This window comes from Cibotium barometz, chromosome 17, assembly GCF_041138505.1.
Source record: "Cibotium barometz isolate CiBa-2024 chromosome 17, ASM4113850v1, whole genome shotgun sequence".
In the NCBI taxonomy this organism is placed as follows: domain Eukaryota; kingdom Viridiplantae; phylum Streptophyta; class Polypodiopsida; order Cyatheales; family Cibotiaceae; genus Cibotium; species Cibotium barometz.
The window spans coordinates 24,636,237-24,661,736 of record NC_141062.1 but is presented as its reverse complement, the minus strand read 5'-3'; the positions used below and the strand labels follow the sequence as shown (position 1 = coordinate 24,661,736).

General features: G+C 46.0%; 1 protein-coding gene across 5 annotated transcripts in view; it reads left to right on the top strand.

The window, feature by feature from the left end:
- LOC147629811 (uncharacterized) overlaps positions 1-25,500 on the top strand; it is a 162,894-nt gene that overhangs the window by 28,326 nt on the left and 109,068 nt on the right. For 4 of the 5 annotated variants that reach the window (XM_086811338.1, XM_086811335.1, XM_086811340.1 and 1 more), the window contains exons 2-3: positions 13,507-13,774; positions 19,297-19,331. In XM_086811338.1, coding sequence (XP_086667464.1) covers positions 13,667-13,774; positions 19,297-19,331 — 143 coding nt within the window. In that variant the 5' untranslated portion in view covers positions 13,507-13,666. The remainder of the gene's footprint in view (positions 1-13,506; positions 13,775-19,296; positions 19,332-25,500) is intronic. The other variant, XM_086811339.1, reaches the window with a different exon arrangement.

The window sequence follows — 25,500 nt, the reverse complement described above, 5'->3', positions numbered from 1 at the left end:
CGCATCACGCTGGTCTCTCGCTGAGTCGCCAGCCACATATTCGAAACGGCGCCTCGGCCCTCACCACATATTTGAAACGACGCCATCTGGAGTCTGGCCAGCCACATATTTGAAATGGCTCCTCACGCCGGACTTTGGCTAGCCTGTCGAAGAAGCGAAAGAGAGCACCACAAAAAAATGAAGGGACAGCTTGCACCACAGAAAAATAAGCGAAGGAGATTTTTTAATAAAAAAAAGAAAAAAGAAAAAAAACAGCTTGCCACCTTGCATAACGCCTATACTAGAGAGAGATGACATAGATCAGAGCTCAGTTTCACAGAGAGGGTGCGGAGCGACTGGCTCGCTTCAAAGCACACCCAAGCATGTTCTTCAGGGAGCTGTGGACACCCCCTTCATTGATGTATACCATTTTATACCCCCAGTATGGTATAGGATGGAGCTAGCTAGGTTGCATATCATGATTGTATACTCCATGCATATAGCTTTGCATTCTCCTAGTAGTAGAGCTCCATCCCCTTCACCACTCATTGTACTTATTGCACACCCAGATTCAGCTTTTTAGTTCAGTACTTTTTCATTTTGTTGGGATGACAGAGGATACCCCATACAGGTACACCTATTTGTCTCATAGGCCGAGTTCGGTCTTTTGGAAGACGTTAATAAAATCTTTCTTTCTTTCTTTCTTTCTTTCTATTTAACCTTGCCTTGTGCAGTGCATAAGGCAAGTCTACACTTTGAAGCATTCTCTGAGTCTCAATGCTCATTCCTATAGCTGAGTTATAGAATGTCCATTTTTTCTATCTTGCAATCTCTCTCTCTCTCTCTCTCTCTCTCTCTCTCTCTCTCTCTCTACTAACTCACTTTAGTGTTTAGAGTTTAGAGTGGAGAAGGCTGGCGGGCAGGGGCTGAACAGTGCGTGGGTCTCTCCCTTTCTCTGGTGAAAAGCTACGCAGGCCTGTAGGAGGACAGGAGGCGGGCTGGACGGCACGAGGGTTGGACTGTTTCTCTCTCTTTTGGAAGGGGGCAGGCAGGTGGGCAGACGGCATGCAGCGCAGCCGAACAGGTTCTTCTCTCTCTCTCTCTCTCTCTCTCTCTCTCTCTCTCTCCACATTGAATTCTCTCTCACGCTCTTGTGAAGGGTGCGGTAGGAGACACACAGAGGCACACAGGCGACTGGCTGATCCTCTCCTTGGGCACACAGTGGGGCTGCAGCATACGTGGGTAGTTTTTCTTTGAAAAAGCTGGTCGGTTGGGCACACAGGACAGAAACGATCTTCTCTCTCTCTTTGGCGACAGGTCGGGACTGCACGTGGTAAGACTTTTTGGTGTGAGAAGGCTGGCGGGCTTGACCTGTGCACCTGCTCTATGTGCACCCACCTGCACTCCTCTCTGCTGTACTTTGTGCGCAGCTAGTTCTCAATTCTGCTCCCTTTTCCCACCCACCCTTGCTCAGGCCCCCAAGGCAGCAACTAGTAGGGAAAAACATGTCTCAACCCCTGGAGGGGGAACAGGATGGTGAGACAACCTTTCACACCCCCACGAAGGCACCAAATGCCTACCGCAGAAGACTGAGGGAAGGAATCATGTCCCCTGGCTCAGGAAGGATTACGAAGATGGCCCGACGAGATGAGGCCCGATTGGTCATACCTTGGCCAAACTCTATGGGGCTATCCTGGAGGCAGAATTGAGCACACACGCTGAGAGGGAGGGGCTTCGTGCCCCTGGTCAGGCAGGTTTTCGGCGAGCTTTCTCTACTATCGATCACATTTTCTACTAACTCACTTTACTGTTTAGAGTTTAGAGTGTAGAGTCTCTCTCTCTCTTGCAGCTATCTAGTATCTACACCATATCTAAGAGCGGCTAGCTCACTTACACTCACACCCGGAGATCATGCTCCGAGGTATTTTTGCCTCGCCATCCCCTATGTATCACATATTACACCCCCATTATGGTTCTGGTTGGAGCTAGACAGATCTGCATTGCATTCTTGTATACCCTGCGCATATAGGTTGCATACTGAGCCTCTAGCAGTGGTGCTCCATCCATCACACCCCCCACTAGCTCAGTACTTTTATAGTTTATTTCGTGTTCATTTTGTCCTTTTTTTTTCTAGACATCCAGAAGACATTGACAATTGTACATTGATTTGTCTCATAGGTCGAGTTCGGCCTCTAGTAGACGTGCAACCTCCCTCTACACAGTACCAGAGTAGCCACCACTACCGAACCCTCCAGAGCCTTGTCCACCCACTTCTACCTTCTTCACAGCAGAGATGGTGAGGAGGGCCATCAACAGATTGCATACAGGGAGGGCACAGGATCATGAGGGCATTGTAGCCGAGCATGTCATACATGCTAGAGATATGATTGCAGACTTGCTAGCTCTCATGTTTAATAGAGCCATGTGTGAGGGGTTTCCTGGGACTTGGAGTACTTCCACGATTGTGCCGGTAGTCAAGTTTGGAGATCCGAGCCTACCGACTAACTACCGCACCATTATGATTGGTCACTCGCTGGCCAAGCTATATGCCTCTATTCTTGAGCAGGAGTTGAGCAGATGTGCAGAGAGACAAGGGGTCCGAGCTCAGGGATAGGCGGGTTTCAGGAGGAGATTCTCTACTTTGGATCATATCTTTACCCTCAAGGCTATCATTGAGGAGGGCAAAGCACATGGGAGGAGAATCTAGTGTGGCTTTGTGGATTTTGCAAGGCCTTTGACACAGTCCCCAGAGCTAGACTGATGCGCAGGCTGCAAGACTTGGGGGTTCCATGTGAGCTCATTTGGGGTATTATGGCACTCTATGAGACAGTAGTTGGGCAGATGCGGACTTCAGAGGGTCTCTCCCAGCCAGGACACTCCACTATAGGGGTGAAACAGGGCTGCCCGCTCTCTCCGACTCTATTTGGACTATACATTGATGAGATCTCTGATTATATTGGGACACGAGGGGATAGAGGAGCCTAGTTGGCTGGCACTTGGATACCTCTGCTCTTATATGCTGATGATATTGTGCTTATAGAGCAGACTCACCAGAGGGTATGCAGAGGCACTTGGATACTCTACATGCTTATGCACAGGACAGTGGGCTCTCAGTTAACCCTGGTAAGACCAAGGTTATGGTGTTTAATACTACAACTCAGTGGGTCTGGAGAGCAGCGCCTATTTTCACATATGGGCAGGAGACAGTGGAGTATGTTGACTCATACACATATCTTGGAGTGGTGTTCACTGGGCCCACATTTTCCATGAGGGGGGCAGCAGAGGCCAGATTGACTAGAGGATATGCAGCACTAGGAGGTCTAGAGAGGATGTGCTCATAGGTACAGTTTCAGGAGCCACGCACTAAGCTGTGGCTTTTTGACACGCTGGTCACATCGGCTATGCTATATGGAGTACAGATCTGGGGGCCTAACCTAGATCGTCAGAGTCGATCAGGACGCACATACGATGGATGGAGATCGATGGAGAGACCACTCGTGTCCATGATCTCCAGGATGATTCAGGCTAAGGCCTCGGTACCCCATGAGATTATCAAAGCCGAGATGGGAGCACCACCGATCGTAGTCGAGGCTCTTGCTAGATCAATGTCCTTCATTCATAGCACCTGGGAGCTTCCCCGACACCGGTATGCACGACTTGCTTTAGAGTCCTCTCATCAGCTAGCCATGGAGGGAGACACTCCCAAGGGTACCAAAAGAGCTAAGAAGGTGAACTCTTGGTCATGGTGGGATGAAGTGGATGTCCTTGAACAGGGTGTTGGCGGGGGAGCTAGGAGCTGGAAATGGCGCTATTGCAACATTACCAAATTCATGGGAGCCAACCGAGTACGAGGACATCTTCTTCATGAAGCTGGTCAAGAAATACAGCCTTGTGGAGCCATCCCTGCCGAGAAAAAAAGGGAGCTTGAAGCCAAGCAAAATGCCATCCTTTTTCATGCTCCCCCTCCAAGGTCCATGGTTGTAAACCCTTCACTCTTTACAGCTCCTTCCAATCTCTCTCAACCCATGAACTTCTCTGCATCGATTGGCTCCTCTTCCGTGCATCAACCACCCCCAAAAGGCACCCAACGCACTCTTGCTACCTCTTGGGATCCACGCAAAAGAGTAGTGGATGGAGCTGTTGCGAGGTTTTTTTACCATGACCATATTGCATTCAATGTAGCAAGGTCTCCCTACTTCCAAGAAATGGTTCACGTCATTGCTGAGTTTGGGCCTACCTATACTCTCCCCTCCTCGGAGCGGCTCAAGACCGCCCTTCCGCTAAAGGAGAAAGAAACCATTGATCTTGCCATCCAAAATGTCAAAGAAGGTTGGCAAAAGAATGGTGTCTCTGTCATCAGTGATGGATGGAGCGATAGCCGTTCTTGTTCCATCCATGGCATTATGGCCTACTCTCAGATGCATTCTTTTTGTCTTCCCATGATGCTTCTTCAATAGACAGATTTTCAGATGTCATTGTGGAGGAGTGGGCAGAAGCAATCGATCACGTTGGTGCTGCGGATGTCACCCAAGTCATCAGCGATGGAGATAACTCAAATCGAGCAGTAGGTGAAAAGCTTTTAACAAGGTACCCGCACATCACATTCACTCCATGCATTGCACATGGATTGAATAATCTCTTGAAGGACATTGATGCCCTTCCTTGGGTTGCTCCGTGCATAGCACAGGGTAAAGAGATTGTTAGCTTCATTACGCGGCACCAACTCATTCTATCCGAGTTCAGGAGGAGGTCTCCAAACAAGGACGTGCTCAAATATTGTGAAACCCGCTTCGCCTACAATTTTCTCATGCTGGAGAGGTTGGCCGAGGTGCAAAATGTTCTCAAGCAGATGGTGGTGAGAGCGATGAGTGGAACAATTGGCCAACCTCTCGCACAACACAGGGAAGAGCATGCTACAGCCATATCATGGATGACAGCTAATGGGGTGAAGTGAAGCATGTTGTCGATATCACCCAGCCTGTCATCCACATGCTCCAAATTGTGGATAGTAGAAAGCCATGCATTGGTAAGGTGTACAAAGACATCGACAAGATGGTGGAGCGCATCAAGGAGTTGGAAGTAGATGAACACAAGCGAGAGCAACTCCGAAAACTATGTCAGGATAGGTGGGATCAATACCATTCAAATATGCATGCGGCCACATTTGTGCTAGATCCGAAGTTCCAGGGCAATGGGCAAGAGAAAGATAATGAAGTCTCTGAAGGTTGGGATCTTGTTCTTGCGAGACTGGTTCCAGATGCTGTGGTACGTAGAGCAATTAGAAGCCAGCTCTCCTTGTATAGGAGCAAAGCTGGAAAGTTCGGTTCTACAGATGTGCAAGCGGACATGACACATGTGGGAGGGCCTCTTTGGTGGGAGGATTATGGAGCAGCAATTTCGGATCTTCAACGTCTTGCCATCCGCATTCTTAGTCAGAATGCAAGTTCCTCTCCTATTGAGCAACTATGGAGTGTCTTCAGCCATGTTGCCTCAAAGAAGAGGAACCGCTTGTTAACAACTAGAACAAATGATTTGGTGTATGTGGCAGTCAACTTGCACCTTTTGGCTCAAGTTGCAAGTGGTAATCTTGACAATGAGAGCTTCATATCCATGAAGGGAGATATGGATTCAGATTTCGATGAGCTTCCAGCTTCACCAGCTCATGATGCAGCTACGAATGAGAGTTTGGATGATATTCTAAGCTCTATGTGACATTCTCCTTTTTCGAGTGCCTCAATAGCTCTTTGTATTCATTTCCTTAGTTATCCAAGCCCTCTGTTGTACCTTGTTTTCTTCATGAGAAATCTATGAACATGGCTAGCTCTTGCTACTTTTGAAAATTGTTCTCTTTGAAGTTTTTCCCATTTTGTAGTATGTATGCTGTAAATTTATGGCATTCTTTACTCTATTTGTCTATCTCGTAACTTGTTCGCAACATAATTAATGTCTCATTTCTATCTAAACTCTATCTCATGATGACGTCCCGTTCCCGTTCCTGTTCCGAGTACAAACGTCCCCGTTCCTTGTTTCAAAGTCAGGTCTCGTTCCCGTTCCCGTTCCACGTTCCATGTGACTATGGTCCTGATACCGATCCTCTTGTATGTAGATGATATTGTTCTTATTTCTGATTCACCAGAGGGGTTGGAGAGGCATTTGGATGCATTACGGGCCTTTTGCGAGGACCGGGACCTCATTGTGAACCTTGGAAAGACCAAGGTCATGATCTTTAACACCTCCCCACAGCGGATAGGTAGATTTGCAGTACAGTTTACATACAATGGAGAGCCTGTGGAGTATTTTACCTCATATGTATAGCTTGGGATCACTTTTGCTGGACCTCAGTTCTCGATGTGGAAGGCAGCTGAAGCTAGATTGATGAGGGGATATGCGGCCCTTGGCTAGCTAGAAAGGCACTGCTCACAGATACAGTTTCAGGAGTTGAGAATGAAGCTTTGGCTATTTGATACTCTAGTTACACCTGCACTACTGCATGGTGCCCCCCATCTGGGTCCCAGCTTATACCACAAGAGGAGACAAGGAGAGAGCCGGCCGAGACAGATACAGAGGAGGTATATGATGGGTGGAAGCCGATGGAGAGGCCCCTAATGGCGATGATCTCGCGCATGATTAGGAGTAAGCCATCAGTGCCACATGAGATTGTGCGGGCAGAGATGGGGGCTGCATGGATAGCGACAGAGGCTCTATTCCAGACAGTGACATACTGGCACGGGCTATGGGAGCTTCCACTAGATAGGTCCCCTGGCTAGTCCTGGAGTCCTTGAGATGACACTCGAGGGAGATACATAGTGCTGGTATGCACAGGTAGGCAGTTGGTTTGGCATGCACGGCATGCAGATGGAGGCACTTCCCCTGTTCCAGTACAACATAGAGGCCCCGTCATTTACTCTCAGCTGCACAGAGCAAAATAGGTTTATCAAGAAGGACATTGTCAGACTGCATACTTAGAGTGTGCGTTAGTATATGTCCACTCTCGGTCTAATGTAGTTTAAATAGCACCCGCAGGGGAGCAGGGGATGGCTGGTCTTTTGTCTCAATACAACATCATGCTGTGAGACGACCTTCCACCGAGTAGACTTGAGAACCATTGCATAGAGTTGGTTCCTAGTTCAGAACCTCCAAGCAAGTTCCCCTACTGCCTTTCTAAGGCATTGGAGAGCGAGCTGGAGCAGCAATTAGCCCAACTACCCCGGTCCGGATTTATTCGACTATCTTCCTCACCTTTTGCCACTCCCATTTTGTTTGTCCAAAAGAAGGATAAGTCCGCACACTTTTGTGTGGATTAAAGGGTGCTCAATAAGCTAATAGTGAAGAATAGATTCCCCATAGCCAGAATAGAGTACATCTTTGAACGACTCAATGGTGCCAAAATTTTCTCTAAGATTGATCTTAAGAGTTGCTACCATCAGATTCGAATCTTTGAGGCCGACATTCTAAAAACCGCCTTTAGGACCGAGCTACGAATTTGTGGTGATGCCTTTTGGTCTCGCCAACGCACCATCGACGTTCAAAAAAATGATGTCTTGGGTGTTTCGGGATCTCATTGGCAAATGCGTTTTCACTTCTTAGATGACATTCTTATCTTCTCAGGGACTGGAGAGTAGCATGAGCGAGATCCTGGGATACATCATCAGTTTATCAAGTATTAGCCTCTGCTGTGAAAAGGTACAGGCCATTCTTAGTTGGGATGTTCCCACTACAACCCAGGAAATCCACTCATTTGTGGGTCTTTGTCAGGCCTACATCACACACATGGACAAGTTTTTTGACCTTGCAGTACCTCTCACTGACTTGCTTAAGGGTGTGAAGACTCGTTGTGTCAAAAAGTGTCCATTACGGGCAAGGTTTGAGAGGCATTCTAGGCAATGAAGAAAGTTTCCTCTGAGTCACCAGTTTTGAAGTTGGCATCATGGGATGATCCTTTCGAGGTGATTACCGATGCTAGTAACCTTGCCATTGGAGTTGTTTTACAACAAGATGGTAGACCAGTGGCTTATTATAGTCGCAAATTGAATAACACCGAAAATAATTATTCGGTGTATGACAAAGAGCTCTTGGGGGTGATGACCGCTTATAAGCATTGGAAGCACTTCCTTTACGGGAGGGACTTCACAGTTAAGATAGATCACCAGGCACTTCAATGGTTGCAAACCATGCCCAGTGCCCAATGGAGTGACAGGCAGTCGAGGTGGAGTCAATTGTTCCAACAATTTGGGGGAATGATTGAATACGTCCTAGGCAAAAATAACCCCATTGCTGATGCTCTTAGTTGAAAGGGCACTATTCAGACATCGCAGGAGTCCACTGTGCTAGAAATTCAAGGCAAAGACTTGGACAGTATAAAGGCATAATATTCGGATTTGGAAGAGTTCGGGACCCAATATCAGTTGGCCCTCAATTCAAAACCAGACCACTATAGTATACAGGATGGTTCGTTGTTTTTCAAGAACCGTCTTTGTGTACTAAAAGACAAGCGCCAAGTTCTTCTCCATGATGCCCATGATTCTCTTATTGGAGGTATCAACAGTACCTTGGAGAAGTTAGAGAGACGGGATGTCTACCAACATGTCCAACCATGCTAGATATGTCAAAAAGTGAAAGTTCCTCATACCAAAGAGGCAGGGTTACTTCAGCCTTTGCCTAAGCCTTTGCCTATTCCTGAGGGATCCTTTCACGACATCAGTATGGACTTTGTAGGCCCTCTTCCTACCTCAGCTGGATCGCATTCAGACATCAGATAGTAGCCGATAGGTAGAGTCGGACATCGCAGGTGATATGTAGCACTGCCTTGTGGCAGTGATGACATAGCAGTAGTGATGTGGCATTGATGATGTGGTAGTCGGGTACAGGTGACTAATAGTGTCACGATTTGTGACTAATCTCTCTAATTACAACCTAATCTTGATTATTAGTGAATAGACACTGTTCAAGGGTTCTGTCCCGTCGCAAAGGTTATTATGAAGGGCATGTCCTATCCAAAGGATATGACCCTTCGCTCTAAAGTTACAACTCTTCGTCTAATGACATAACTCTTTGATCACGAGCCACACCCTTGCATTTGGGATGTGACTCTCTCCGCGCCCTATTTAAGAAGGCCTTGTGTCTCAATGCAACAACACTCAGCTTTCTGCTCTACTTGTATTTACTTTTAGTATTAAGTCTTTAATCATGTCTTACAACTTAGGCTAAGATGTCCTCACAGTGGTATCAGAGCAAACAAGCTCCTACCTGTAGTATGGTTTCCTCTCCTTAGTAGCTAGGTTTGTTAGTTTATTTATTTTTGATCTTTCAAATGTTTTGTTTTTGTCTTTGTCCTTCTTCACTATTATTTCTTTCTCAAATCTCTCAATTCGTAAGTTCAGATTTTTCTGACCTTATGAAGGTATATATATATATATATATATACCTATAGTATGCACACAACAAAACCCTAACCCTAAAATGAGAAAACCCTAACTCTAAAAATAAGCCAACCCTAACCCTAGAATTAGGTATAGTAGGGTTTGTATGGAAGAGTAAGAGAGAGTACTCTGGTCAATTTTGCCCCCTTTGTCCAATTTTGCTTGATTTGTGATTTTCTCCCAAATATGTAGAAAGTCCACTTCACAAAAAAAAAGGAAAAACTATGGAAGGCTCTCCTAATACCCAGGAACATTTAACTTGTCTACAATGTTGATAGGTCCTCTCTCCACCTATTCCACGCCTCGTATGTTGTAGTACAGGGTGCATTGTCACATATATGAAGAGCCACCACCCTTCATTGATAAAGTCACAACTTTTGGCCACATAAAAAAAAAGCCAATGTTTATTACTTTAAGGCCTTTCTCCATTGAATGTCTGCATCGCGGGGTGTGCACAATGTTTAAAGACGAAGCGCATTGGATGAACAGTCTTGTCAGTTCCGTGGTTACCTCACTTATTGCTTGCTTTTGCATGCTTGCTCTTTTGAGTGAGCCTCTAGGTCCTATAGGCAAAGAGCTTCTTTGCCAGTATGCTTAGTTCCCTTCACCTGCATGTGTGTTTGAAATTCAGAGAATCCCAAATCTTTGACATATGAGTAATAATGAGGTTTAGACTTAGGTTCGATGATTTTCTTTTTAGGTTTAAGATTAACCTTCACTTGAGTTTGTTCCTTACGAGGAGGCGGCATTTTTCACCTTGAATAGCTCTCTGGTTTTTCTGCAGAATTGTAACCTATTTTGGAGTAGGTGATTGGGGTATCAAACCAAGGGGGAAATGCAATGTGATGACATTTAGGAACACTCCAATGTGTTGTCAGAATACGCAACGGAGATGATGACAAAATCTGGAAACACTGGAGCAAGAACAGTGCAGAAAAACAGCACAAGAGAAGGAGAGAGATAGAGGCGTGTAACTCTGCTCTATATACACAAAGAAGATCCCGAATACATGATACAAATGTGGCAAGGGCTGTGGGGCCATTATATATGGCCCCCATATAGTAGTCGGCCAGCTAAATGATAGTCGACAGGGGCATGTCCACCACGACTAGCATAAACAGCAGTCGGCCAGTAGTGAACAGTCGGCCTGCATGGAGAAAGGTGTCCACGACTTGTAGCACCCAGTCGGCCAGCACCAATAGGCTCACAGCTATAGTCGGCCATCTACCAAGACCTCTTGCCACCACAGAAATGCCACCCAAGCCACAGGAAAATGGGAAAAAATGGGGGGAAAATACGGGGAGTGAGGAAAAATGAGAACAACACCTACAAGGGCGGGCACACCCACAAGAGAGGCCCTGGTGTCTTAGTAAAGACGAGATGACTTCCAACACCCCCTCTCAGCTCTTGGCTGTGAAGCCATCCACAGGGAGCTGAGGTGCCGCCTGAGCAAAGCCTGAGATAGCGACTTCGTGAAGAGGTCCACCGTACTGTCCTCCGTCGAACAGAACGCTAGCAAGATGTCATCAAGTGAAGCCTTCCCTTTGCCCTTGTTACGGCCTTTCGACCGTTGGCCAGTTAAGGCCTCCGATCCTCCGCCTGTGGAGGGTTCGAGAATCTTTCCTCCAAGACCATGGGCACAAGCTCCTCCCACGTGATGGTGCTAAGCCTGCCCCACTGGTAATCAAAGACGAGTAAAATGCTGAGTACTAAGAGGGCAAATGCGACAGCAATGTTATCGCCATGTCCTCCGATGATATCTCCTTCCCAGCTTGAAGAACTTCCTGCTGAAGAGCCTGCAACTTGTTAATATGTTCCCCCATCGTTGACAATTTTTCAGGGTTCATAACCCGCATCTGTACTTCCAAGGAAATCCTCTTCATGGGCGATACCCTGTTATAAAGAGAAGCCAAATGCTGCCATATACCTCTTGCCAGTGTCATATGCTTTACATGATTGATTACCTGCGGTGTGCAGTTGAGGAAGATAAATGAATGGACCCTGGCGTTGACACGATCCCACAACTGTGCCAGTGCCTCCCGGTCCTTACGAATCAACCGTAACTCCCCTTCCTCTTCCTCCGGCCGTGGAACCCCAACAACGATGAAATCAGCAAGGTCGTAAGACTCCAAAACAGATTCCATCATAACCTTCCATATGCCGTAGTTGTTTCCGTCCAACTGACGGTCCACCGGGAATGTGGGGAGTGTAGGGATCTTCACATACCTCTCAGCCATCTCAAGCAGATCTACCATTGCGGGGATGTAACTGAAAAAGGGTGGGTGGGTGGGAACAAAGAAGAACTTAACTTGCAAGTGGCTGTCCAGCAAATCAGCCCACCTTCCTCTTGCTTCTCCTCTTCCCGAACAGTCCAAAACAGTCCACCAATAAGCAACGCAACAATCCCCCTCTTGCTCACACAAATCCCAAGAACTATCAAGAGCCTAGGGCTCTGATACCATTTCAGAATACGCAACGGAGATGATGACAAAATCTGGAAACACTGGAGCAACAATAGTGCAGAAAAACAGCACAAAAGAAGGAGAGAGATAGAGGCGTGTAACTTTGCTCTATATACACAAAGAAGATCCCGAATACACGATACAAATGTGGCAAGGGCTGTGGGGCCATTATATATGGCCCCCATACAGCAGTCGGCCAGCTAAATGACAGCTGACAGGGGCATGTCCACCACGACTAACATAAACAGCAGTCGGCCAGTAGTGTACAGTCGGCCTGCATGAAGAAACGTGTCCACGACCTGTAGCACCCAGTCGGCCAGCACCAAAAGGCTCATAGCTACAGTCGGCCATCTACCAAGACCTCCTGCCACCACAGAAATGCCACCCAAGCCAGAGGAAAATGGGAAAAAATGGGGGAAAAATACGGGGAGTGAGGAAAAATGAGAACAACACCTACAAGGGCGGGCACACCCACAAGAGAGGCCGTGGTGTCTCAGTAAAGACAGGTCAGTAAAGACAGGAGACGACTTCTAACATGTGTGAATTGAACCCTCAATGGTCCAAAAACATCAGCATGATTAACACTAATCACACAATTAACAAATGTAACTTTCTGTTAACAGAGCAAGATTTGATTTGACTGTTGCAGCTTCAAGTCTCAGTTTTAAGCCTTCAAAATTGATGAGCATATCCCTCATAACCTTAATTAGATGCCCCTAGCTTCAATTGCAACAAAAAACTTTGCTTAAGCTCAATTTACCCTCCGTCTTAGATTTTGCCATCGCCTGCTGTTGTGGTGATTTGAGCTTCAATTTGTTGTTTGTTGTAGGGCTTATTGAGGATAAGAGTGACCGACACAACACTTAGCGATGCTCTGCATAACTCTCATTTGTAGTAGAAAGCACTCAAATCCAAGGATTGAACTGATTTGTGCAAGGTGGTAGAAGAGGGAAAAACAGAGTATCTAATACTAATCTAAGGCTTAGAATCCTAATGGAGATTGTGAAGGCTATGATACCAATTGGGAGAATGGATGAGAGAGCTAATCATGATGCTAAAGGAGTGATTAGGGTGGATCAAAACATAATGTGGGCATCATTAGATGAAGTGATTAGTGCTAATGGTGATGATTAGAAGATAATGACACTCTTAATGCACACGAGTTTTCTAGATAGCAAGCTTCAACACTTTATTCATGACTTGGTGCCTCTTATATAGACAAAAGTTGTATTATGCCATCTGGCGGAGTTTGTTTTAACTAATGCAGGGATCTATCTTTGAAAAAAAGAAAGATCATATAACCCATTATTTCATGCTTAAATTTCTTATAATTTAAATTTAGGTGTTATAAGGTTTTTGAAGGCATAGTGATAGTTTTTCAATTGTATTACGCCATTTGGTTGACTTTCTTTTAACTAACGGATCTATCTTTGAAAAAAAAGATTGTATAACCCATTATTTCATGCTAAAATTTTATATATTTTAAAATTAGATGTTAAAAGGTTTTTTTAAGACAGTTTTTCAATTGAAGGTTTTTATTTTTATTTTATCGTTAATTTTTTGGAAGGCGGAATACACTTATGTGAAATTTTTCCTTCATAAAAAACTACTTATTATGTGATTGTTTTTTTTTGGGCCAAGGGTAGGTGGGAGCGAATACGAAATACCGCGTTGCAGCATCTTCTTCTACATGCACATTAGAGGATTGGGATCAAGAAAGGTTTCAATTCAGTATTAACTCTTCTGGGTTCTTTGCCCAAAGAAAAAGTCTTCAATTTCATAAGCATTTGTCTAGGGAGCTCAAAAATGTTGGTCGTTTTCGTGCTCGACACGAGCGCTTCCATGAATCAACGCTGCAACAATGGGCTCACTCTTTTGGACAGTGCAAAAAGCGCCATTGAGCAGTTTCACAAGGTGCTTTCATTTCTAACAAGCCGTTGATGCATGCATGTCTTTGTTTATTCGTGCTTGAGAGAGAGAGAAAGTAAGGAAGGAAGGAAGAAAGATATATTAAGCGTCTACTAAAGACCCAATGGGCCTATGAGACCAAAGTGATACAAAAATGTCCATGGCATATCTCATCAAGAAAAGGAAAATAAAATAAAACAAATCAAAACTCTCTCACTTGATTGGTACAAAATTGTCCATGGAAATCTCATCATGGAATGCTAGGAGCATGAAACATGAAACATGAAACATGGGAGGATCATCAACTCCTATAGATGGTATGCCACTCTCCAAAATATCAAGCTTGGGGCTAATGAGTATGGCCGAGAGATCTTCCCCAGCTGCGTCACATGGCAAGGTAGCAAGATGAGCATGTTGTGGATTTGGAGCTGATGAGGGGATTGTGGCCGACGTCTGGGGGGGCCGGGGGCGTCCGGCACGCTGGAATGCGGAGGTCCCATCCAACGTAACTCCCAGCAGCCCGAAGTGGGTCCACGGGATCTAGTGTATGGGTGTCCTCCTCTTAGAAGCTGGTGATGGTTGGCTGTCGAGGAAGAGGTTGGGGTGGCTAGGGTCGAATCTCTCTCAAGAAAGTGTCCCCGTGTCTGCAAAGCTCGAGTAGGAAGAGCCCTAGGCAACACTGGTCCGAGAAGTTAATGATTCTGGAAAGTGGGCCAAATCCCTCATGGAACAAACAATAAAACCTCCCGCAGATCAAATAGTATACTGGGCGCAACGAAATATGTAATGCCCCAACTAAGTAACAAAATCATTATGGTACCGGATTTTCGCTCGCTGAAGCCTTCGCCCTCACCCTGCTCGAGCTGCCGCTTGCTCGCACCCCCCCTCATCGCCCTCGTGACCTAGCCCCCCCTTCCTCTGCGTCCCGCCTCCCCTGCCCCCGCCCTCTCCCCCTTGCGCGCTTTCCCCGCCCCCCCTTTCGTTCCCCGCTGCCCTTTCGCTCCCCGCTCCCCCCCCCCTGCGCGCTTTCCTCGCCCCCCCTTTCGTTCCCCGCTGCCCCCCCCCCCCCCCCCCTTCGTTCCACCGCCCTCCCCCTTTCTTTTTTTCTTTTCCTTTTTTTTTCTTTCCTTAAAAAATAAAATAAAATAAAATAAAATTTTCGCCTCCCCTCTCCTTCTCCCCTCTGTTTTCTCCGCCCATCCCTCTCCTCCCCTCCTTGCTCCGTTTTCTCGTGCAGCTTGGCTCTTGCAGGACCCCCATTTATCGCTTCTCCCTCGACTCAGCTTCAGATTCTGATGGAGGCTCCTCCCGCCCCACCTCAGAGGGACTCTTCCGCAGCCCCCTCGCCCGCCCTTGAGGATACCCCCATCAGGCTTTCTCTTTCGCCAGAAGAGGAAGCGAGCCTCGCCGCAGAGGTGGAACGCCTCCAGGCACATTCCACTATCTGCTGTATAGTTGGCACCCGCCCCAGCAGAGGGGAGATCCGGGATCTACTCCAGGCCCGCCTTCTTGCAGATGTGGGAAAGATCCTGGACGTTCAGTTACTGGGCCGCGGACACTACCAGATTGAGTTCGAGACAGCCCAGAGCGTGGCCCAGGTCCTAGTCGTGAGTCCCCTTGACATCAGGGGCACTCGGGCCTTTTTCAGACCTTGGTAGCATGGTTTCGACCCAGTAGCGGCCGAGCAGGGAGAGCGCCTATTCCATGTTACAGTCTGCTTCCCTGGACTTCGCCGCGTACCTTTCGCTCCTTTCTAGGATCTCCCCCAACACACCAATGTGTGGCCTCGGGCAATGCATCTGTAACAAGGGTCCAGAACTCTGCTCTGGCACTAGCATGGTTGGGCGCATAGACATTGAGCACACCAAAGTGCTCATCGTGCATCCTCAGAATAACTTCTGGCTTCATCACGTGCCATGACGACCAAGATTCCAGGACAAATACACTGTATGCAAGTGTATCAAGAGTCTGCTTGTCCAACACTCTCTTAAAGAGAGTATGCATAACACTCTAAATCTAAAGAACTACATATAGATGAATACAAGCAAAGGATTGGACTGGAAACAATATTGTAACAACTGTATGACCTGTAACTCTTCAGAAGTGGCTTATTCCCATGGTGCAAGAAGATGGAAACTAGTCGTAGAAGATGCTTGAGTGTCTTCAAGAGCTGGAAAATGTGCTGAAATCACTGGTACATCAACGAACAGGACGAGAAGAGTCCGTATAGTAGAAACCCTAACCCTACTTGCTGAAAACAGACCAAAAGAGGGTAAAATTGACGTTTATGAGCCAATACAAGCCATTTGTGAGCAAAAGCAGGCTGTACAAGGTCCCGGACAGCAAGCAAAGTGGTTGTACAACTGTTTGGATGCCGATTTGGGAGTCTGTATAGTGTCAAACGATTCCGTATAGTCTGGACAGACAGTCTGCACAGTGGTTGTACAACACACGAGGACTGAGTTCATGCGATAAAATCTGCTCTGAAGCCTAGAAACTGTGTAGAAGCTTGGCAAAAACTTGCTTGGAGTGGAGTGACTTGTAGGAACAAGATGTGCAAATACAGAAGGTAGAGAAGCATAGGAGCAGGAGGGACGTAACTCCATGATATGTTCTTTTAAAAGCAGCAACCTAGTTACATCAAAAGTTAGGGCTTATCCTTATTAGCCCGAGATTAAATCACGCGATGCAATCTAATCCAATAGTCATAATAAAATACTGTAACTATAGTCCCTAAGTGACATCTTTTGCTAGGAGAATGTCACCAAACTTATTAACTAGGATCTAATACAAATTTCCAGTAACACATCTGTCTCATAGATGATATCTCAAGCCTTTGAAGGGCCTTGGTACTGATCTTTGAAGGTGACACGGTGCTCCTGATTATAGGTGATAGCATTGTGATTGAATAGTCAAGGCATATACTAAATATACCCACTTGATCAGGGGGAGTCAATTTAAGGTCTCCATAGACCACGCGCAAGATCATCTGACCTAGAACTGAAACCCTAACGAGGTTTCAAAGACCCGACGTCGTACACATTGCATGTTGGCGATGGATTGTGGATAGCGACTCACCACACATTCGTAGGTTCGATGCCTCGAATCACCCCCGGGCCTGAGGCCTGATTACCGTGAGCTTGCTTGGTACCGATTGTCCCAATCTAGCGTTCCACACCACTAGGCCGAACCACCCACCTTGTAGCTCCATGGCCATGAGGTCTTGCACGCTTTTGGTAGCCCTCCATACTACCGCATGGATACCTCAATAACTCATAAGTGGTGTTCCCAAGGTCACTTATATAGCAATAACTTGGCTATTATCCCTTGCTTTATTTATAAGCTTTTAGCCATTATTAGCCCTAAGCTATTAAGTAGAAGCTCTTAGCCAATTTAGACCTCTTCTTGTTAGCGCCCTTAGCTCACGTATGAACCCTCCAGGTCCCCACACTCCAACTAAGTCCTAACCTAACCTGGTTTAGTCCACGCCCCTAGACCTAACCCTAACCCTAGGCCTGTCAGGATGTAACATACTTCCCTCCTCTTGTTCAATTCACGTCCTCGCGATTGCATAAGGAGACAAGCCTATGTAAGCAAATCCTTGGATCCGGACATCCTTTCATATCATCTACTTAAGTCTACTGCCTCTTACCTAGGCTAGTGTAAGACTCCTCTTGTACACCGTGCTACAAAGACACACAATAACTTACTGTCAATCGATCTCTTATCCAAGAGTTGAATTTCAATAGGACTTCCAGTCTTAATTGCAACAAGCTCTATCATAACAACCCTAGCACATACCCACAACACAACTCACTTGTCATACCAAATGGCGTCCTACATTAGTTATCCGCAAAACACTAGTCCACTTAACGGACAAATAAGTCCTAGTGTTATATACTTCCAGTACAATATTCAGCCACAAGATCTCCCTTGTCCAGTCCTCATCTAAGATGGAATGGAGATTGTGTTCACATATAACCGGTAGATACTCGAGTCTACTTTAGGGCAAGTGTAAGACTCATCAACTTCTGCGTATGTCCGATGTCCTCAAACAGTTGGCTTCCAGCTACTTTTCACCCCACCAAATTGGAATGAACTTAAGGTTACCAAAAGTCCATGCAATTGCATTAATAGAGATCCTGAAGGACAATGGTTATAACATATTCCACCTATAACATGTCGATGGGTTACACCCCATTGAACAGGTGGAAAATCCACGTAACTTCAAAGTCATGGAATCAAAATATTCCCGTGGAATTACGTCCACCTTGGTGGAACTACATTGACTGTGATACCAATGTAAGGTCTCCATAGACCATGCCAAGGTTCATTTAACCTAGAACCAAAACCCTAACGAGGTTTCATAGACCAACGTCGTATGCATCGTATGACCGCGATGCATTGTGGCTAGGGACTCACCACCCAACTGTAGGTTCAGTGCCTCGAGAGTCGAACCACCCCCAAGCTTGAGGTCTGATTTGGTTCGGCTTGCTCTGTGGGGAGGTGTTTCCTTGCTGAGATTTAATGGGCGGGATTCAGGTCGCAGGACTGTCTACTGTCATGCTGTTTATAGGTCAGGGCCAAGTGTACTGCTAAGTCCAGGGTATTTGGGAAATGGGCCTCTACGTCAGCTTGGCCATCCTTCAAGTCATGCACAAACTTGTGGACCTTCTTGTCCTCATCCTTAAAGGAGGTACAATTGTGACATTCTAGTTATGGCACTGTTGGAAGGCGTCCCACTGGTCGCGTACATGCGTATACTGCCGCAAGAGTAGTTTCCATGCAAGAAACACAATTCATACTTGTAAATTAAAAAAGATGAAGCATGTATTCAGCCTGACAGCCTGGACCACATGAAGAGTTTTTTCTGAAAGTGTCCATGAACACACATCTCCCAACTTACAAAGCATTGTTTTCTCTTGGAAAGAAATGCAAGCCTGCATATGCAAGAGCAAGCGTGTATCTGCACGACGCAAGTCTGTATCTTGTTTTCTCTCTATAAGAAACAAGCCTGTCCTTAAAAAGAAAAGTGAGGAGTTATGTCACCTCTTCGTGATGTAAAAGGGGAGAAAGGAAGTTGGAGGAAACGGGGATGACAAGAAATTCAGGGCTGAAAGGAGGCATGTGCAGTAAAGATGGTGAACTGGAGTAAGCTGCTGAAACATGTGAAGAGCGGCAGGGGCTGAACCTGTAAAGGTGAGTTGGGTGGGTTCGCAAGGTGGCAGCAGCTGGCTGCAGTGATCCTAAACTGATTACGTTTTTTTTGAGGGGGAGGGGAGGGGGAGGGGGGGGGTGGGGATGCATGCGGGCGGGCTATGTAGGTGCATGCTAGATGGAGTGTGGGGATGAGTACTACCTGTAGGAGCAGGCCGTCCATGGTCAGCAAGCTGGGGAAGGGGCACACTCTTTAGCTTCTTCTGATGTTTCATAAAATAGTAGAATTAGTTTAGATGATCATCATCTATGACACTTCTCAATGTTTGTGACAATGCTTGCTCTGCTAAGTTCTTACATGTTTTCTGCAGGTGCGGTTGCGTGATGCATCAGTTCGAACAGACAAGTAAGGATTCCACCTATCTCTCTAATTTTCTCACTTTATGTTGTGCCCAAATGGATAATTTATCTTCTCAAGTTTAAATTGGTGATATTTTTACATACCCCCCCTGGTTGTGTTTTGTGTTACAATTGATTTTCAGGGTATATTCGGGTATACTAAGGGGCCATTGGTAAAGTTTCCGTAGGTTTTTCTTGTATCCATAAAATCTGCCTTGAAAATTACAGATTAATATAACCATGGGGATTGTAGCCACCATAAGTGCCTGTGGTCACACAAGTACAGGTCTCTGGAATTCCACTTGGTCCAATGTTGGTCACATCAAAGGGCATCGGCTTAGTCCAAGGACAGAATTCCACTAGTGGTGTGGGCGGGCATCCACTTGAAGCGTGTCATTGGGTATCCACTTGGGTGGCCAAGTGGTCTTTTAGGACTTCCACATCACCAGTGCGGTCACTCTTTACAGCACTCTTAACTGGTGCAACTACCGCAGCATCAATATTTGGCGGTGTGGGAGATAATCACCCGGAAAATCAAGATCTTGATAGACAAATAGCCTAGATTTGGGACTTCTGGGTTGTTCAAGCATTTTTGTATTGGTTCACTGTGCAATAGTCTCCTCACTGTGACCACCGTGCTATGCCGGTGCATTGTGCAATGAGCGGTCTTGTAAGTGTTCATTATTCACAAGGGTATACTTCAGGTGTCATGTGTGCTTCATTGTGTCTTGATTCAAGTGCTGCTAATAAGTGGTGTTCTGTGTTGATCTGGTTGTATTCTTTGGGTTTGCCGTGTGTGTGGCTACTAGTAGAGAAAGGCGGGGTACCGTGCGTCTCCCTAGCCCGTGTGTGTCTCCTGAGGGTGGAGCACCCTAGAGCAGAATCCCTTCTCTTGTGACACAAACAATGTTTCCACTTAGTGCACTGGGCAACCAAGTCTGCTACAGATATACTAAAATTTGACATGCTTGTGGGACTCTCCTGAGTACATCTATTAGTTGTCAAGTCAGTCTGAATTGGGATGTTTGGGAGACCTTCAAGCACTGTTGGTTCAAGGTAATCCCTGCTTGCCTGTCACACATTCCTGTGGTTGTCCCACCACAAGTCCTCATCAAACCAAGAGTCCGCTCACCTTCCACTGCTATAGTAGGAGGCATGTCAATTTCGTTCCTCCCCCCCTCCACCCCCCCTCCACCCCTACCCATGGCTTCCAACAATCTAGGTAAATCGAGGGCCGGCCCAACACCAAGGATCTGAGCCCCTATCGTTTGCGTTGGGTTGTGTCAATGTCAAACTCCCCACCTTTAAGGGTTGTGCTACGGAGGATGCCAATGACCAGGTGAGACGCTTCTTTGCTTTGTAAAGGAGCGGGGGCCTGGACAGAGGATGCCTACTTGGTGCTCTTCCTCGAAGGTTATGCAGATGAGTGGTTCAACCAATATACCATGGACCACTTTTCCAACTGGGCTACTTTTAAGAGATACCTTCCTTCCCACCTTCCAATCACGCATTTATGTTGATCATATCCTTTAAGAGCTAAGCACTTTACAGCTACAGGCTTGGGAAACCGTAGGTGGGCTTAGAAATCACAGAAAAGCAATTGCTTGAGCTTCCTCTGCGTGCCTTTGCGCGAGTCTCTCCTTGCCCTTGCCTGCTGCCCAGCACATCCCCCGCCCCCGCCCCCACCCCTGCTCCTGCCCCTGCCCACATCCCTTCCTCCACCTCGGCTTCTGCTGCTTCTGCCTTGTGCTGCCCCGTCCGCGCCTTTGCCTGCTACCCCTCCTTTGGTCCTGCTGCTCCGCCTTGGCCTCCCTGACGCATCCGTTGCCCCTTGCGTTTATGTGCTGCCGCCCCTGCCTTCTCTTCCGCTTCTGCCCCGCGGCCGCCTTCCCTGCCTCCTGTACCGCCTCGCTCCCCCTTCTCTGCCTCCCTGCTTCCTTGTTCTCCTTGCCTTCCCCTTTTTAGCCCTGCCCTCTTACGCCCCCATTGTCACGTTGTTTGCCAGCCTGTCCCCCTTGTTCCTTCTCCCCCCTCTTCGCCCGTCCCTGACAAGTCCCGCAGTCCCGCTCTTCAGCAGTTGGGTGACCGCCCCTGCTCTCATACCCGTAGAGGACTCTGATGGCAGCCTCTCCATCTACCCCGTCCGAGGCTGCCCCTAGCTGCACATTTTCTGATGGAGACGTCAAGCTTCTAGGGCCTCTCAGTTCAGTTGTTGGAAATGACACTTGTCTGCAAACTGGTCGGTAGTCGACTAGTGCGTGGGCAACTCTGAGATCTTCTATAGGCAGCCCTCATGTGACACACCTACGAGTACGCAGGGCACATGTGGACATCAGATAGCAACTGACAGGTAGAGTCAAATAGCGCATTGCCACGTGGCAATGATGACATGGCGATGATGATGTGGCAGTCGGGTACAAGTGGCCGACAACAGTAATACTGGACTGACTAGGAGCATTGGTGCATATATATACGTGGGTAGCCAAATCGTCATATATTCATCTGCTTTCCTCTATGTTGGACTTCACAGAGCGTTTCTGTGTAGGCGAAGTGCTAGCCAGGAGTGTACAACAGGTCATAGGGTTGTGATTTGACGTCCTCATTCGCAGCCACATCTTGTACTTGAATTTTAGCTGTATTACTTCTTCAGGTCATAGGGTTGTGATTTGACGTCTTCATTCTCAGCCACATCTTGTCCTTGAATTTTAGCTGTATTACTTCTTTCTTGTACATAATTCAGAACAATAGTTTAGGACTCGTGTGTGTGCTGCATGTGTGATTCCGCTGTTGCTATTGTCAACAATGTTCAACCACCAAAAGTGGTGAAGCCCTCTAAAGTGCAACCTATCAATGGTCAGGACAAGGGCAAAGCCAATGTGAATAATGCACCATCAGTGTCCAAGGATAAAGATAAGGAAGCTCAGGAATTGAATGCCTGGCAAACACCTAAAAAAGGCATTAAACCTCGACTAGTAGTCCAAAGGAATTGGACTGAAAATGTTTGTAAAAATGGGCCAGATACTTCTGCCTCTTTCTCGGATGTGGTTAGAGGAGTTGCTGGTGTAGGCAAAATGTGGACAGCTGTATTGCATGGGCAATCAATTCACATGTATGATGGTATTGATGCTAATGCTCCTGCCAATCGGTTTTCTCTAAACGAGATGCAAAATGATGACCCTATAGAATCATCTTGCCCCCGTGAAGAGGGATTGGTAGATGTTTAGATGGTCACCTGATTTTCACGCTTGTTTTTATCAACATCTCTGCTGTAAATATGTATATACCAATCAAGTGTGTTTCCTATAATGTGCGTGGCCTCTCTGATGCCAATATATGGAAGCTTCTTTGGGATTATGTGAATAAAACCAAACTGCGTATCTTTTGTCTTCAAGAGCACAACCAGAATGCTTTTGCTGGTAGACAAGGTTTCTTTGAAGGCTGCCATATATTCTATGTTGGACAAGGTTCGTTTTCGGATGTTGTTATGCTACTGAGCCATGAGCTTCAGCCAATTATGGCCTTCAATGATCCTGTTGGTAGATGGTTAGTCATACAATGTATGCTAGATGTGAGATTTACAAATTTGCATCCTTATATGCCTCGCAAAACTCTATGGAACGGACAATCATGTGGAGGTCATTGGCCACTTATCCGTGGATTGCAAATGCCTTTTTGTGTGGGGACTTGAATAATTCTATGGCCTTTGGTGATAGCACTTCTCACCATATACACATGACTGCTATTGAAAGACGGGATTGGGCAAATGCAATGGCCTTCATGAATGCCAATGACTTGTGGAAGTACCTAATGCCTCGGGCTCCTGGCTTTACATATAAGCATAATGCATTGGATTACTCGGCTAGACTAGACCGATGGTATATGCTTAATGCCACTCAATTTGATGCTTTCACTTGTAACATGTCCATTGATTTCTCTCTCTGTCTATCAGATCACCATCCATTGTGTATGAATATGTATTTTGGAATGAATGTTAATGCTCGGGCATTGCCATGCAAAAGACTCTTGCTGGTGAATAATGCTTATCTTTCGCATGATAATTTCAGTTGTATGGTTGTTGCGGCGATTGAGTCTTTACAAATGCATGCTATGGTAGACACTGATATGGCATGGCGACATTTTGTCACCTGCATGCAGTATATCATGAGAGATTATGGACGTCATTTTATGAGGGGTATTGAGTATGCTAAATATACAAACCAAGATGTGCTTATCATGCAAATTGATATTGAAAAGGCTTTTGATATAATCCATTGGGATTTTGAAGCCTTGGTAATGGAAAGGATGGGGTTTGACAATAAAATGAAGAATGTCATCTACTGGCTTTATGAGGATGGCCAAGCATAGTGCATCATTGAGAATGGTCTATCTATGCCCTGGAAGATAGGTCGTTGTGTTAGACAGGGCTGTCTACTTAGTGCTCTTCTTTATGCTATTGCAATGCACCCAATGCTATTATACATAGATAAGCTGGTAGAGAATGGCTACATAAGCATTTGCAATGTTATCCATGATTTGTCAGCATCGGACAATCATTTTGGCTACCAATTTGTAGATCACAGGCATGAGTGTGATCGGGCGCCAGTCTGATAAGCGGTCACATAATTGCTTCTTAGGCGGTAGACGTAGCAAGCCTTCCTTCCAACATGAAGGGAGACGGCTAGTAACCCAAGACCGACATGAAGGGAGACGGCTAGTAACCCAAGACCGATTCATCATAAACATAGTTGTTAGGTACGATACCGTCTGGTTCGGACGATATGATACCGTGCGGGAAAATACGGTATGATATAAATTTTTTTCTTATCGTACAGTATTGTACGGTCTTTAAAAAAAATACTTACATACTTTATACTTAGTATTTTCAATTTCAAAGAGAAGACAAGTTGTCACACGACTCAAACCAAAATTCCATTAAAACCAAGTTGAAAACATACATGGATGTTAGGCTAAAGCCTAAGTCATACAATGCGAGGCGCTCTAGGTGCATGTAACCGTAGTAGTAACTTAAGTACAAAAAGTGGTGCACAAAAAAGGGAGGCTAGAGGGTTGGGGCTAGAATCTAGATGGAGAAGTGATCACTATCAAAATCAAAGCTCTCGCTAGGATCATCTCCATCAGAAGAGTGCCTATCGGAGCGCTTGCAAAAGTCACCCTCATTAAGGATGTTACCCTCATCGGGGCTCTCTAAGCTCCTGTGAAAAGGCAATCGGAGTGTCCTAATTTGCAAGAGCGGAGGACGAACTACCGGAACCTCATCGTGTGTTTAAAAAAATTACTTATAAACTTAGGTATTTCCAATTTCGAGATATGGAGTATTTTAAAAAGGAGGGAAGCATCATAGTACAAAGGAAAGCTCAAACAGCCATAGACAAGCAAAAACAAGATCATTACTCCCAAAAAAATATTATTTTTTTGGAGAAAAAATTCAGGGAAAAAATTTCTCAGAAAAATCCGTACGAGTCCGTATGGTATTCCGTATGATATGTTGTCGTACGTCATATGGAGACAACTATGATCATAAATAACAGTTGATTCTTTAAGAGATCCCAATAAGCTACAAAGAATTCCACATTGAGACCATCCAACTTGGGGATTTCCATTTACCAAGAGAACGCAGTGCAAAATCCAATTCCTCCATGGTAAAAGAAGACTCCATTTGTTGCGCTTGGCAAGCAATCATAATTGGATTAACAAGATCAAGCATGGCATTCCGAGCATCCATGACTTCCTGATTTGGTGAATCGGGTGTAGCAAAGAGGCTCTGAAAGTGACTATGGACTTCCTTTTGTAGCTCAAGAGAGTTTTGAGTCCATGATCATCAGATTTCTTTAGCCTATGGAGAGAATGCATTCTTCGTGAAGTGTGAAGGCTTTTGAAAAAGGCCTTGGAAGAGCAACCTTTATCCATTAGAGACTTTTGTCTAGCTCTAACTTGCCATTTAAGCAATTTCCTTTGATCATTCCTGTGAATAAAAAGTTGAGCTCTTGTCAAGGCATCAATCTCATGAGGAGCAAGCCCTCGAGTATGACTCACTACTGATAAAACTTGCAAAGTGTGCTTTGTATTAGCCACTAATTGTCTTTGTACACTGGAGGAAGAGACTTCATTAGTCAGGCGTATGCCGATGACTCCTCCTTCCCCAAAAACATGCCAAC